General features: G+C 46.6%; 2 protein-coding genes across 2 annotated transcripts; both read right to left on the minus strand.

Annotated features, from left to right (window-relative positions):
- Window positions 1-708: 708 nt before the first annotated feature.
- spx (spexin hormone) lies at window positions 709-3,782 on the minus strand (the record flags this gene model as incomplete). The annotated part of the gene is made up of 6 exons (XM_079294911.1): window positions 709-773; window positions 2,612-2,698; window positions 2,866-2,928; window positions 3,259-3,316; window positions 3,429-3,512; window positions 3,696-3,782. The coding sequence occupies 6 exons, from the start codon at window positions 3,780-3,782 to the stop codon at window positions 709-711; spliced, it is 444 nt and encodes a 147-aa protein (XP_079151037.1).
- Window positions 3,783-8,987: 5,205 nt separating this feature from the next.
- golt1ba (golgi transport 1Ba) lies at window positions 8,988-14,952 on the minus strand. The gene is made up of 5 exons (XM_079294438.1): window positions 14,816-14,952; window positions 13,996-14,087; window positions 12,608-12,786; window positions 12,169-12,250; window positions 8,988-10,286 (listed from the first exon to the last, which is right to left on the minus strand). Exons 1-5 carry the CDS (start codon window positions 14,838-14,840, stop codon window positions 10,248-10,250), a joined length of 417 nt encoding a protein of 138 aa, XP_079150564.1. The 5' UTR covers window positions 14,841-14,952; the 3' UTR covers window positions 8,988-10,247.
- Between the last annotated feature and the right edge of the window lie 344 nt (window positions 14,953-15,296).

A 15,296-nucleotide genomic window follows, 5' to 3' on the forward strand; every position in this document is an offset into this window, starting at 1 on the left:
GCTACGCTGAACGTAGACCTTCCCGGCTTTTCAGGACCAGTGTTGTGTCTTCATTTCATTGTCCTCTGTCAGGATCACCAGGTGATGTGGTGGTTCACTTTCACACTTTGGCTTCTGTTTGTCCTGAAACCTGTTGTCATTCTGTGTTTGTCCTTGAACCTGTTGTCATACTGTGGAGCCTTCTGTCTGCTGCTCCCTGAAACTGTATAATATTGGTTGTTTGTTCAGTGACTGTCAGTGTGGGCTCCATGGTAACTTAGCTCTGACAGCTTGATGGAGTAGCAGTAGGGGGCGGGGCTTTGCCAGGGATCATTTGCTATGCAGATGACATACAGTTATATGTTCTAATGCAAAGCAATAATTCTAATAGCCTAACAAATCTTCTTATCTACAAGTATGTTACACGTGTCCACCCCTCTGTGCCGGTGTGCATTGTTTCGTTCCGTCTTGGTCAAATAGTAATTTTCTTATTATGTATTTGATTCCCTGTCAAACAACATAATAATAATAATTTATTAATTTGCATACTTGATAAACCATTATAAAAACTCAGACATTCTCAAACCAGTCGTGCTAAGAAGTTCAACTCTTTTTATTAAAACATCACATTCCAAACAGAGTCAGATAATTCATATTTACAGAACAGCTGTTCTTCTCCTCACACACAACCCAGAACCTCAGATCACAGAAGCAGAGACGCTCCAGAGATCAGAAGTACTCTCTCTTCCACACCGGCTGCTCCTGGAAATACACCTCATCTGGCTTTTCATCGGCTGGATGAGAGAAAGACAACGTGAACATTCAATTGTGGAATTTCATTCACAACATAAAATATAGGTTTTGAGTCAAAGACACAGAATCTTTCTACTGTTTTCCCGACAGTCCGTAATAGACCCTCTGATTTTAAATTAGACCTCCATAACACTTCATAATATAACATATGCATAATATAATATAATATATAACACTTGTTATATTGTATCCCCAGTTACTTTGAAAGTATTGAAAAGACCCTGACGTTAGATATCAGAGAGCTTCTATCTTTGTGAACAGGCGGTCAGAGTGACGATGGTGATGATGTCATGGTCAGAGGGACGATGGTGATGATGGTGATGATGTCATGGTCAGAGGGACGATGGTGATGATGGTGATGATGTCATGGTCAGTGGGATGATGGTGATGATGGTGATGTCATGGTCAGAGTGACGATGGTGATGATGGTGATGATGTCATGGTCAGAGGGACGATGGTGATGATGGTGATGATGTCATGGTCAGAGGGATGATGGTGATGATGGTGATGTCATGGTCAGAGTGACGATGGTGATGATGGTGATGATGTCATGGTCAGAGGGATGATGGTGATGATGGTGATGATGTCATGGTCAGAGGGATGATGGTGATGTCATGGTCAGAGTGACGATGGTGATGATGGTGATGATGTCATGGTCAGAGGGACGATGGTGATGATGGTGATGATGTCATGGTCAGAGGGATGATGGTGATGATGGTGATGTCATGGTCAGAGTGACGATGGTGATGATGGTGATGATGTCATGGTCAGAGGGACGATGGTGATGATGTCATGGTCAGAGGGACGATGGTGATGATGGTGATGATGTCATGGTCAGAGGGACGATGGTGATGATGGTGATGATGTCATGGTCAGAGGGACGATGGTGATGATGGTGATGATGTCATGGTCAGTGGGATGATGGTGATGATGGTGATGTCATGGTCAGAGTGACGATGGTGATGATGGTGATGATGTCATGGTCAGAGGGACGATGGTGATGATGGTGATGATGTCATGGTCAGAGGGATGATGGTGATGATGGTGATGTCATGGTCAGAGGGACGATGGTGATGATGTCATGGTCAGAGTGACGATGGTGATGATGGTGATGATGTCATGGTCAGAGTGACGATGGTGATGATGGTGATGATGTCATGGTCAGAGTGACGATGGTGATGATGGTGATGATGTTATGGTCAGAGGGACGATGGTGATGATGGTGATGTCATGGTCAGAGGGACGATGGTGACGATGGTGATGATGTCATGGTCAGAGTGACGATGGTGATGATGGTGATGATGTCATGGTCAGAGTGACGATGGTGATGATGGTGATGATGTCATGGTCAGAGTGACGATGGTGATGATGTTATGGTCAGAGGGACGATGGTGATGATGGTGATGATGTCATGGTCAGAGGGACGATGGTGATGATGTCATGGTCAGAGTGATGATGATACATGTCAGTTTAAAACCAGATGTGTTTCCTTCACTTTTAAATGCTGTTGGTTTGGCCTCACAGGCTCAGACAGGCTGCCTCACAGATAAAGCTATATTTTGATGTTCTATGTTTATATGTTTTCTGATGTAAATATAAACAACAGGATCAACGTTGTCTTTTTTCCATCAAGATACAAATCCTGTACCGCATCGTCCAGATACAGCTGTGATTATAGGATGGAGGGTGTGAATAATTGAAGTTGAATTTCAATTTGTTTTCTTCAAAAAGAAAGACAATATTAATGTGACAGTTAAGCGTTCCTTGTGTCCGCCGCTTAGTGAACCAGAGCTCAGCGCTGTGATGACGCTGCTCTCACCTCCCTCTCTCGCCTGCTGCAGGAAGTGGAGCAGGACGGTGGCGGCCTGGTTCACGCTCAGCTTCTCTGTGTTCTGACTGCGGGTCTCTGCACACACACACACACACACACACACACACACACACACACACACACACACACACACACACACACACACTGTCATTATCCTGAGCCAAAGGGGATCCAGGCTCCATGGAGCCGTATCATACATGACACACACGTGTGTTCTACTTGAACCAGAAGCTCCGCTGTACCGAGGTGGAGTGTGTCATAGACGTCTCCTTCTTTCCGGTCCTCTGAGATGAACCTTCGGCCCTCTGGGACACAGAAAGAAAGAAAGAGATGCGAATGTGATGTAGAGACAAATACAAAGGGGTGTTCTTCGATAAATATATGACGTGAATAATAATATGAATAAACATACACATTACGCAATATAGCCATGACGGTGTGAAAGAAGCCAGTTCAGCCTAAAACAGTTGTTTCTATGAAGCAGCTCTTCAGAAGTGATCGATGGACAAAGACAGAAAACTTCATCCAAAAAAGACGTGTGTGTGTGTTCATTCATCTCATATTGTAGTATTGATGTATCTGATACTGAACACTGGGGTCTCCATGTACACACGCTTCATTAGGCAAATACATACGAGTGCCCTTGAGGTACAGCATCGCCTGCGGGGTCCAGTTCCTCCGCTGGAACGAGCCCTTTAACAAGAAACAACTCTGTATTCTCTGCTCTCCTGTGAGCTGCACATGCTGAGCTCTCTTTCTTTATTCTCTACTGAGGCAGTGGTTGAATGAAGAGCACCTGCTTTACCTTTGGGGCACTCCACGACTGCGAGATGAACGACGCCAGCAGGAGAAGCGTGAGGACAGAAGTGATTGTGATGGTCCTCAGACCCTGTGGAGGAGAAAGACATTCAGGATCAGTAGCAGCATCTCAGAGGCAGACCAAGCTTCACATCCACCGACTGACTTTGAAACTTAAGTGCAAAAGAGTGTTGTATGGTGTTGTATCAGAAGCAGTTAGGAGAAACATGCATTGGTGATTCAGGTTATTTTGATGAAAGTCCGCTGTACTCACTGTCATGGTGTGGTGGATCCCGTGAGCCTGGTGTCCAGCAGAGAGGATGAGAGAGGCAGAGGTCGGGGCTTCTTGCTGCCGGTGCATCCTCTCCCTGTATTTATATGCTCTGGGCCGGGCGGGGAACCGGCTGAGCTCCGCGCTCCTTCATGATGCCAGCAGCCATAGGTCACTCCAATTTGTTGACACGGAGGCGGTGAGGAGCCGATCGATCCCGCTCCTTTCATTGAAGGCGCTTGTGTGAATACTGGTGAATTAAAACAGCTGCCATCAGCACTTTCTGCTCCATGGATCAACATTACACATGTTGGAGCTGCAGGCCGTTAATGCCAAGCGTGGTCGTCACCGTCGATAGGAGTGTGAGTAATGAGTAAGAGTTCCTCCTGGGGATTATTGATGTGTTTGCACCTTGTTCACTGGAGCAGAACACGGAGAGATGAGAGCTGGGTTTTATGAATCAAAAGGCCACACTTCCAATTATGAATGTAATAATCCAAAGCCTGCATTGGTGAGGGGGCAGTGAATTCTCCTGTCAGTGATGTCACACAGTCTACAGTAATACCAGGAGCCAGTCTATCAGGACTGCTGCTCCATGTAGCCGTCACAGTTCATTGGTATATTCTACCGTTGCACAAACCTGCATTTCTGTATCAGAAGATGGAACTTAGTTTCCAAGTAATGCATTACATATCTCCGTTTATTGGTCAGGATTCTTATTGTTAAATGAGTGTAACATACTGGGGGCTCTACACATTAAAAACCAGCCTCGTATGAACTGTCTGACACTGGGTGTCGTAGCCGATGACCACAGCTGTCAGTGGAGGGCCGTGTGTTTTATAGCTGGGCCTTCAGTGCTGTCCTACTACAGCTGAACCAGCTCCTAATGACCTCACTATGACGCCTCAGCTACACTTATTTGTTTCTATTGGTGTAATAATACACGTATTCATATTAAACCGCTCAGTACGAGGCTTATGAACAGAACAATAAGTTTGAATAATACTAGTGCATTTGGAAAATGCAGAAGCTTAAATTGTGGGAAACATAATGTTCTCTCGGTGGAGCCACTGCTCAACCCGGCAACCCACCCAACGTCTGACTACTGCAGAAGAGCAGCATCGTACTCTGGTGAGGCGCATGTGTTCTGGGAGGCTACGCTAAACTAGCTTAGCAGGAAAACAACAGCAGCACACAAGCTACAAACTCTCCCCGCAGCGTTGAGCTGTTCCTACTGACCAAACAGGACTAAAGCAATCACCACACAATCCACATTCGTCCAGACATCATTCCTGCTTTGTTAAAGAAAAGAAAAGCAAACAGAGAATCAAATATCAATGTAATCAACACAATGACAAGAACAAACTCACAAGTACCAGTCACACAGGGGCGTCGTTAGGCCTCAGACTATCACATCCACACACTGATGGCAGATGATGTCACCAATGCACTCGGTGAGCTATATACTGTATATATATATATGTATATATATATATATATATATATATATATACATATACGTATATGTATATATATCTATATATATATATATATATATATATATATATATATATATATATATATATATATATATATATATATATATATGTATATATATATATATATATGTGTGTGTGTGTGTGTGTGTTTTATATTATACTGAATATATATATTATTATCTGATGTATATATTATTATATTATACTGAATTGCCTGTGAGGGTGACAAAAATAAGATGTCTTGACGTGTTTGTCAAAGTGTTATTTACTTATTTTTTTCATGTTGGAATAAATGTTAAATATTTAACTGCAAAGTAGTAATGCGTGTTTGATACCTCAATTGTTTTGCATTAAATCATACTGGGATGTTTGCAGAAATAGATTGGATGTGGCTCAGCCCTACAGAGAACATGTTCCACAGCCACTCTGCATATGATTCAGTGTGGCTGTGGTGCAACGAGGCTGTAAAGAGATTTAATCTGACCACTAAATTATCAAAGAAAGCAGACGGTACCAGTCACATCTGTGCACATGACATCTCTCACACTCATCCCTCCTCTGTTGCTCTCCCTGAGGTTTCTTCCTTTGTTTTCACGTCAAAGTGTTTTTGGGGAGTTCTTCCTCTCACCAGAGGGTCCAAGGACAGAGGCATGTTGGATGTTGCACAGATTGTGAAGCCTGCTGAGAAAAAAATGTGCTGTTCTGGTCCCTTTGCTGCATGTCCTCCCCTCTCTCTCTCTCTGTCCCGTCTATCACTCTGTCCCGTCTGTCAGTCTGTCCCGTCTGTCTCTCTGTCCCATCTATCTCTCTCTCCCGTCTGTCTCTCTGTCCCGTCTATCTCTCTGTCCCGTCTCTCTCTCTGTCCCGTCTATCTCTCTGTCCCGTCTCTCTCTCTGTCCCGTCTCTCTCTCTGTCCCGTCTCTCTCTCTGTCCCGTCTATCTCTCTGTCCCGTCTCTCTCTCTGTCCCGTCTATCAGTCTGTCCCGTCTCTCTCTCTGTCCCGTCTCTCTCTCTGTCCCGTCTATCACTCTGTCCCGTCTATCACTCTGTCCCGTCTATCTCTCTGTCCCGTCTCTCTCTCTGTCCCGTCTATCACTCTGTCCCGTCTATCTCTCTGTCCCGTCTATCTCTCTGTCCCGTCTCTCTCTCTGTCCCGTCTATCTCTCTGTCCCGTCTCTCTCTCTGTCCCGTCTCTCTCTCTGTCCCGTCTGTCTCTCTGTCCCGTCTGTCACTCTGTCCCGTCTCTCTCTCTGTCCCGTCTCTCTCTCTGTCCCGTCTATCAGTCTGTCCCGTCTGTCTCTCTGTCCCGTCTCTCTCTCTGTCCCGTCTATCTCTCTGTCCCGTCTGTCACTCTGTCCCGTCTGTCTCTCTGTCCCGTCTATCAGTCTGTCCCGTCTGTCTCTCTGTCCCGTCTATCTCTCTGTCCCGTCTGTCAGTCTGTCCCGTCTGTCACTCTGTCCCATCTGTCTCTCTGTCCCGTCTGTCTCTCTGTCCCGTCTGTCAGTCTGTCCCGTCTATCTCTCTGTCCCGTCTATCAGTCTGTCCCGTCTGTCTCTCTGTCCCGTCTATCTCTCTGTCCCGTCTATCAGTCTGTCCCATCTATCAGTCTGTCCCGTCTATCACTCTGTCCCGTCTGTCTCTCTGTCCCGTCTATCTCTCTGTCCCGTCTCTCTCTCTGTCCCGTCTCTCTCTCTGTCCCGTCTATCTCTCTGTCCCGTCTATCAGTCTGTCCCGTCTGTCTCTCTGTCCCGTCTCTCTCTCTGTCCCGTCTATCTCTCTGTCCCGTCTGTCACTCTGTCCCGTCTGTCTCTCTGTCCCGTCTATCAGTCTGTCCCGTCTGTCTCTCTGTCCCGTCTATCTCTCTGTCCCGTCTGTCAGTCTGTCCCGTCTGTCACTCTGTCCCATCTGTCTCTCTGTCCCGTCTGTCTCTCTGTCCCGTCTGTCAGTCTGTCCCGTCTATCAGTCTGTCCCGTCTGTCTCTCTGTCCCGTCTATCTCTCTGTCCCGTCTATCAGTCTGTCCCATCTATCAGTCTGTCCCGTCTGTCTCTCTGTCCCGTCTATCACTCTGTCCCGTCTGTCTCTCTGTCCCGTCTATCAGTCTGTCCCATCTATCAGTCTGTCCCGTCTGTCTCTCTGTCCCGTCTATCTCTCTGTCCCGTCTATCAGTCTGTCCCGTCTGTCTCTCTGTCCCGTCTATCAGTCTGTCCCGTCTATCTCTCTGTCCCGTCTGTCAGTCTGTCCCGTCTGTCACTCTGTCCCGTCTGTCTCTCTGTCCCGTCTATCAGTCTGTCCCGTCTGTCTCTCTGTCCCGTCTATCAGTCTGTCCCGTCTGTCTCTCTGTCCCGGCTGTCAGTCTGTCCCGTCTGTCTCTCTGTCCCGTCTATCAGTCTGTCCCGTCTGTCTCTCTGTCCCGGCTGTCAGTCTGTCCCGTCTGTCTCTCTGTCCCGTCTATCAGTCTGTCCCGTCTGTCTCTCTGTCCCGTCTATCAGTCTGTCCCGTCTGTCTCTCTGTCCCGTCTATCAGTCTGTCCCGTCTGTCTCTCTGTCCCGGCTGTCAGTCTGTCCCGTCTGTCTCTCTGTCCTGCACATTAAAGAAAAGAAGCCCCACAAACTATCAGTCATACTATGACAATAACCCACGAACACCAACATATCCACTGCTGCCATTAGTTAATTGTAGATTTAAATGCACAATCTCTATTTAATAGGGACATATCATCTGTCACTGTTTACAAAGGGCAAACCGGTGCCTCGCTGAATCTCAGGCAATCAAAGCTAACATGATGGTTTATTGTCAATGCAAAGTATTTCATAACCTTCACCAACTGCAGTCATACAGCCATCCTGAGTGGATGATGCTCTCGGCTCAAACATCCATCGCTGCATCCCGTGGGATCACCAAACGCTCATTCCTCTCCAGACTTACTAAGTGTGTGTGTGCTCCCTGTCCAGCAACATGTCAAGTCACTTTTTTGACCATTCAGCTTTGAGATTCCTTGTTTTCAACTGGAAGGTTGGACCATAGTGGCACTGATGAGAAGGTCAGGGGTCACCAGAACATTGGAGTGTATCCTGTGGAGTCCCTAAATATTAATACCAAAGAGGAACTGGCTGGTAACATTGACATGTGGACATGTGACGAATGAAAGTGACCCTGAGCAGCAGCAGCATACATCCCTCTGGAGTCCAGAGGTGGTGCTGATGATTCTGCTGAGACTGGGCCATGATAGGCTAAATGCAGAGCCTCTTATCTAAGATGAGACAGCAGCAGGATGATAACAATAGGTGTGTCACTGTGCTATTGGACAGAAGAGAACAGCTGATCTGATTGAGAGCTCCACACAATGACAGCAGCACGTTGTGAGTGAGTGTCAGATGTACGAGAGATAAACTACAGGCCTGAACATGCCGGAGTCGTCCTGACTGAGCTTACGCTGCAGCTTCACATGAACACAGGTAGACAGGTAGCTCCGCTGTTACCATCCTCTGCAGGAGAGCCGGGGATCAAACGCTAACCTTGTGCTCACTGCTGCTTTACAGGAGGCATCAACAGCATTCTTCCTAATATGTTCTATCATTTCCTGGTTCAGGGTGTATTCTGTCATCTATAGCTGCACCACAGTGAAGGATGGGCAGACTGATCAGCTCACATCATGTACTGTACATCTACTCAGTTCAGTCACTCTAAGGTCCTCCTGAGATATATGCTATATATACACGTGTGGATGTTGAAACATCAGATGTAGTGTGTGTAGAGTCAATGACAAGACAGGAATAAATGACCAGAAACAAGATGGATGGCAGATACAAAGCTAACTTCCATAATATATTTACAAAAGTGGCATACAGCAAACATTGCATCTCACAGGTGAGATGCAATGCTCCAACTGTGAGCACAAAGACCCCCAGCTGTGAGCACAAAGACCCCCAGCGGAGCAGCTCAGGACCTCAGGCTGCTGATCTCTGTAAGCACAAGACTTCTGTCCCACAAAGAAAGAAAAGAGGAGAATCGGAACATTTAGAGCTCAACAGAGGGTTTAAGGACATTCATTCAGCAGCTGAATGAGGAGGACTAGATATCTGATCAAACACATGCTCATTTACATAGAGAAGCTCTGGAGGTCCACACAGGTAAAGCTGCAGCTCCAGTGTAATTACAGACTTCACGGGCTGCTCTGAACCACCGCTGGGAATCCTTCCAGCGAGAAAGCAGGAACATAGTTTTGGCTTTCATAAGACCCAAGTTAAAATGAGCCAGAATTATTAGACGTTGTAATCCCCTTTGATAGCGCTGCGTTATACTCTACCGTTATCAGAGGTCTTTCTTTCATTAACTCGACCTCCAGCCAGAGCTACCTGGCTTCTTACTGGCAGTTAGCAGACCTGATGAGCGGTCACTGCGTCACCTTCCAGCACCACCCGATGAACTGCACCACCCACTACAGTTGCTGTTGCCACTCTCTGGGGTGATCACTCTCAGCATTAGTCGTATTAACAATAGTAACAAACATTAGTCGATCCCGTTGCTCCTCCCTGTTCATGGAGTAAAGCGGAGAGAATTCAAAGAAGGATTCATACTGAAGTACTCGTCAGCCAACGGTAAACAGAGAGGACACGTAACAAAGGGAACATACTACAATAGCCACACCTGGTATACAAAAACAAGGCGTCATAGAAGATCTGCTAAGACACAAACTGTTGGACCAAAGGAGGTCAAAGCACAGGCACAGACATGTGGCGAGCTGTCGGTCCTTCTCCTCCGTGTGGGGGGGGGGGTCAGCGCTTTGGTCCAGAGTCACGTAGACAGTCTTGCATCCTTTCTCGTGCCAGACGCACTCAACGGTGACGGGATCAATAGCATTGACATCTTGATTGCAGTGACCTTAGTGAGTCCACCTTTAGGAGCGCCGCTCTGATGAACCTTTGATTGGGAGCACTGACCGGTGGAATGGCAGACAGACAGAGTCTTTGCCTGCTGGGGGGGGGGGGGGGGGGGGTCCGTGGGAGATGGTGTTGCTGTACTCAGAAAGCCTTCTCTGGGTACAGAAGGTCACTGTTATACCATGGTGTTGCTGTCGCCCACTCTGTCCACATACTGCAGGAGAAGAGAGAAAGCATGGTTAGTGTCAGCTCCTCGGGTGCACAGAGCAGGACCTGCCCACCACCCGAAGCAGTGTGTGGAGAAGCATGCACGACTTAAGGGACACACCACAGACGGCATCACTTCCTGCCACAATTTAGCAATGATTCACAGTATCTCATTGAGGTTCTGTCACTATATATAGTGAGGTATATATAGTGAGGTATATATAGTGAGGTATATATAGTGAGGTATATATAGTGAGGTATATATAGTGAGGTATATATGAGGGATGAGGTGTCCTGAATGATGTTCCTACTCATGTTAATGTGCTCTCTTCTTAGAAAGGACCAATTCTGCATCGCTGTCATTTTAATCTGATATTCGGTTTCTTCTGGTGACTTTGTAACGTCTGTCGAGGGACCTGACCAACCGCTGCCGTGTTCACAGTGATGTTCAACGTCTCTACCAAAGAAACCAAGAAATAAATAACGAGAGAAGTGCAGACTTCTGTGGAGTAACTCATAATAAAATACAGTGTTTGATGAAGACGTTTTAAAATCAAAGGCCTGGTGACATCAGTACGTAGAGCGGCCATGATGGAGTGAAGCAGTGCTCAATAGCGAGCTGACGAGCTTCATGGTGAACTATGAATCTGCACTGTTGACCAACAGCAAACTGTTGAGGAAGCTGTTATTACAATGTTATCTTATTAAATAAAACCTGACTGTGGATTTGACTATTTTGTTTAAAACTGTTACTTTGGGCTAATCATAGCACTGAGACCAGTAAAGGTAGTCAATGACATGCGGATACATCTTCAGCGGTGGCACTGCTCCATCTGAACACAGCTGGTCACTACACATCTGGATGGACTGAGGGCTCACACCGGACCATCGGCTGCTGCTTTCCCTCTCATCGCTCTGGCTTGTTTCCATCGATAACCTTTCCAAAACCTCCCCGACCGCCAAGCATTGATTTAGGGCCACTTGTTGTTAAACTGTGCATGTCACCACTCGGTGATGTCATCAGGAGACACGTGATCTCTTCCCATAGTCATGCAGAAGTGTCTCCTGATGACACAGGACCAATTGATTCCCCTTCTAAATGGATTTGTGTTCATGTTTGGATGTTAAACAGCGTTCTACTCAGCCACGTGAGAATGAAGTGAAAGCGCTCTGAACGGGAGGCCGGGCCCCGGCAACAGTGAGATAGAAGCTCTTAAATATACAGTAAGAGCAGAAGCTGTATGAACATGGTGAGAGATCATGGCACTAATAGGTCTATCACCAGTCGCTATGTCATCAAACACAGGTGAATATTACGGTGCAATGTTCCCTCTCCACGCACAAACTCTCAAAGAAAAGGAAAGCAAAGAGAAAAGGCTGCCAACGTGTTGGAAGTGTTATTAGATGACTTGATTGGATCTGGTTTAGCTGCAGTGTGTGCCTTTAAAGCCAAATGAATAAATGCAGATTAAAAACCAGCTCCCCTTCTCCCATGAGCTGCTGGCTGTGTGAACATGGTTAAGCGTATTATACGTTAGCATGCAGAGGGGGATGGGCAGTGACTGACCACGACTGCTGATCGTCCTCAGAGCCTTACGAAGGCTTCAGTGAAACACAGAAGAGAGACAGTCACCTCACACATCAGCATGGATGAGCACGGCCATGAGCCACAACAGCTGCTCCTGATGAACCCATGTGACCTGACATCACTCACAAACCCCATCTGTTGTTCAGATGTAGAGTCTAAACTACATTCACAGGCAGTCTTCCTAATCCAGACAGCAGCGTCTCATTAAAGCAGCTGTGGTGTGCAGGAGCTGAGCTCTCATTGGACCGGAGCAGTTTGGTAATCTGTGGTGATTAATACACAGGAGGAAGCTCATACATACTGCACTGATGAAGGGCAGGTTGAGGATGGAGCCCAGGACGGGTATTCTTCTGATGAAGCCCACTGCAACTGGGAAGAAACCTCTGGATGTGAGGAAAGGGAAGCAGTTAGCCACAACACATGTCTGTGAAATGCTGCTGTAATGTTCATGACAAACCCTCCTCAACAAAGTCTCTGACTGCGTCTCAACCCTGTGGAGGAAGACGGGTCTTTGGAGGCTTGACCCGTCTTGTACACACAATGAACACACAGCATAGAGGGCACAACTTGACAGCCATCATCCCATCGCTGGCCTGTGGGGGGTAAGAACAACCGCCCGGACCGGCCTCGGCACACTTTCACCTGCCGGCGATGAGCTTCAGTGGTACGTTCTTGCACTAACCCCGGTTCCACACCCACCGCTCCGTTTCTCAGCTTGTGCCCCCTTTGGTTCCTCTGACCTGAACAAGAGGAAGAAGCCATAGATCTCCAGCACAACTCCGATGATGGGCCAGCCGATCAGCACCACTAACACGCCTCCCAGGAAGAAGCTAGTGGCCTTCATCTTGTGCTTCTGGAAGAAGAAGCGGAAGGTCCTCTCCAGCCCGATGACAAAGGAAAGTCCAGCAACAAACAGGATCTACAGGACATAAAGGGGATTGTCCAGTATTACAGAGGGCTCCAATATTAGTCCTTTGAAACTGCAGGAACACCAACACATGTCCCTTCAGTTGATTTCACTTGTAGTGCCTTTTTCTGCTGCATCTTGGGTACAGCATCCAGCCAGAGAGCAAGAGAGCACTGGTCAATAGAAGGACGAAATTGAATTGAATCCATTGATGTCGACCACCTGAATAATCTAAAAACACGGGAGCTAAGAGAACACAGAGAGAACTGAAGTTCACCACACAAATCACTCAGGAAGATTTAAACGTGCTCACAGCGAGGTCTGTGGATGAATCAGCCGAAGAAAGGTCTGGTGGACATGGAACCCTCTACTGGGCCCAGCTGGTATCAGACTGTCACTACACAAATATCACGGCCCAAAGAATCCATGACACCTAGAGAAGACTTGAAGACATGAATCATCAATACTGTTCTCAGTCAGATTCATCTTTAACTTTGTTCATTTTCTTCTTCAGCAAATGATTTACACTCAAAGTACTAGTGAAGGCTTGTGAGGAGAGTCTGTTCACATAACGTGATATAAGAGGCTCTGGACTAGTCACAGGGTTTTATAGGTATCATCTCTACCGGAGAGGCTTTGTGAAGTCTGACAAAACAACCCTGATGATGTCATAGCGATGTCATCGGGGTTACCTCCGTGTTGGCTGCATTACAGAATGGGGGTGTGGAGTTGAAAGACATCCTAGTTAGCATAGCATGGAGGATTGAACAAGTAGATTATAGTTAAATTGCATTGTGGGAAATGTCGGATCAAGAGATTTTGGAGTTTGACCATAACAAGAGACTTCTGCTGCTTTCATTGAGACAATCCTCTTTCCATCCGTCTCTGGGAGACAGAGGGACGAGCCCACGTCTACAGTGAGGCATCGGTGCCAGTGAGCCAGCTGTGACTCTCCTGAGGGCTCATGCCGGACAGAGTGAAGTGCACCGAGTCGGCCTTCAGCTGACCGATGTGCCACTGCCAGCCAAGTGCATATCATCTGAGGATGGATGTCCATGTTAATGATGATACATACAACATGTCAGATGAATGACTGAAAGGTTCCTTCTCTGATGAATTTGAACTAGAATGCATATCAGTGTCAGCACCAGCCAGTATGGAGAAGGAAGTTCCCCCTGTACGTTTCATATAATATCAGTTCAATGAAGCAGGAACACTCACATTTCCAATAGCCAGGAGAGCTTTGTCAAAGAACAGGATCATCCCGAAGAAGAGGAAAAACACGCCGAAGCCCGTTAACCCCATTCCAATCTCTGCAGGACACACACACACACACACACACACACACACACACACACACACACACACACACACACACACACACACACACACACACACACACACACACACACACACACACACACACACACACACACACACACACACCATCAGAGTGAGTCACTACAGTTTGAAGCTAGGAGATGTGAGGCCTCCCTGAACGTTGCATGTGATTGTATGTTTCACTCTGAAATCACCTAGAAAGTGAGATTTGCATTGTTATGAGTTATTCAAACAAGTCTCAGAGGGGTTGCTGGTGGAGACAGATGATGTTACATTGATCATCCAGATCAATATCTGATACATACATGTCATACTTGTTAAGGAGTACCTTCAAACCTAACACACTTTAATAAGTACCGCGTCCACACAAGGTCAATATAGGTGATGAACGACAGTGAAACTGCAAACAGTAACGTCAGTGAGCTTCCACTGGTCTCTACCTGCAGCTCATCAAAGCTTTGATCGGAAATGACTTGAACGTCTGCTACTTTACAGTTAGCACACAGCTAGTAGTAGGAGTGAGCGTTAGCTATTCGGGCCACGGGTTAACGTATGGCACGCTATGGCAGAAATAAAATAAGCTAACTTTTCTAGCATTGCATGCTAATTGCTAGTTAAGCAACTGCTGCAGCTGAAATGAAGCCGGTTTGATAGAGAGGGAAGCAACCTGCACAGACGGTACATGTACATGTGGGCTTACTTTGGGAGTCCGTTAGCGAAATCATATTGACGGCGAATACACGTGTGAAGATAAAATAGAAACAAGTATTGAAGTAGCATTCAAGTACACCTATAAGAATAATTTGGATGACAGCTGCCACGGCAACAACAGCCACGTCTTCCGGAAACACACCTTCTCGTCATGTCAGCTTCCGGAACAGCGCCGTGTCGCATTCAACATTGGCAACTTTAATTAAACGCCTTATATCTTCATACAGTTCACTACTCTTTCGTAATAATAAATAATCTTAACATCTGTATAGTGCTCAGTACAATATATCTACTGTTGAAGAGAATATGTTGTGAAAACGAGACACACGTCAGCTCTCGAAAGGTTTTGTTAGTTTCCACTGGGCATGTTTCTTGAATGCGCCACAGTTTAAATTGGGGCAACTTTTCCCGTTATTACTTTGTCAGGCGTTACTGATGTGGACTTGGAATAACAGGATACTCATGCTTTG

This window comes from Melanostigma gelatinosum, assembly GCF_949748355.1.
Source record: "Melanostigma gelatinosum genome assembly, chromosome: 22".
In the NCBI taxonomy this organism is placed as follows: Eukaryota; Metazoa; Chordata; class Actinopteri; order Perciformes; family Zoarcidae; genus Melanostigma; species Melanostigma gelatinosum.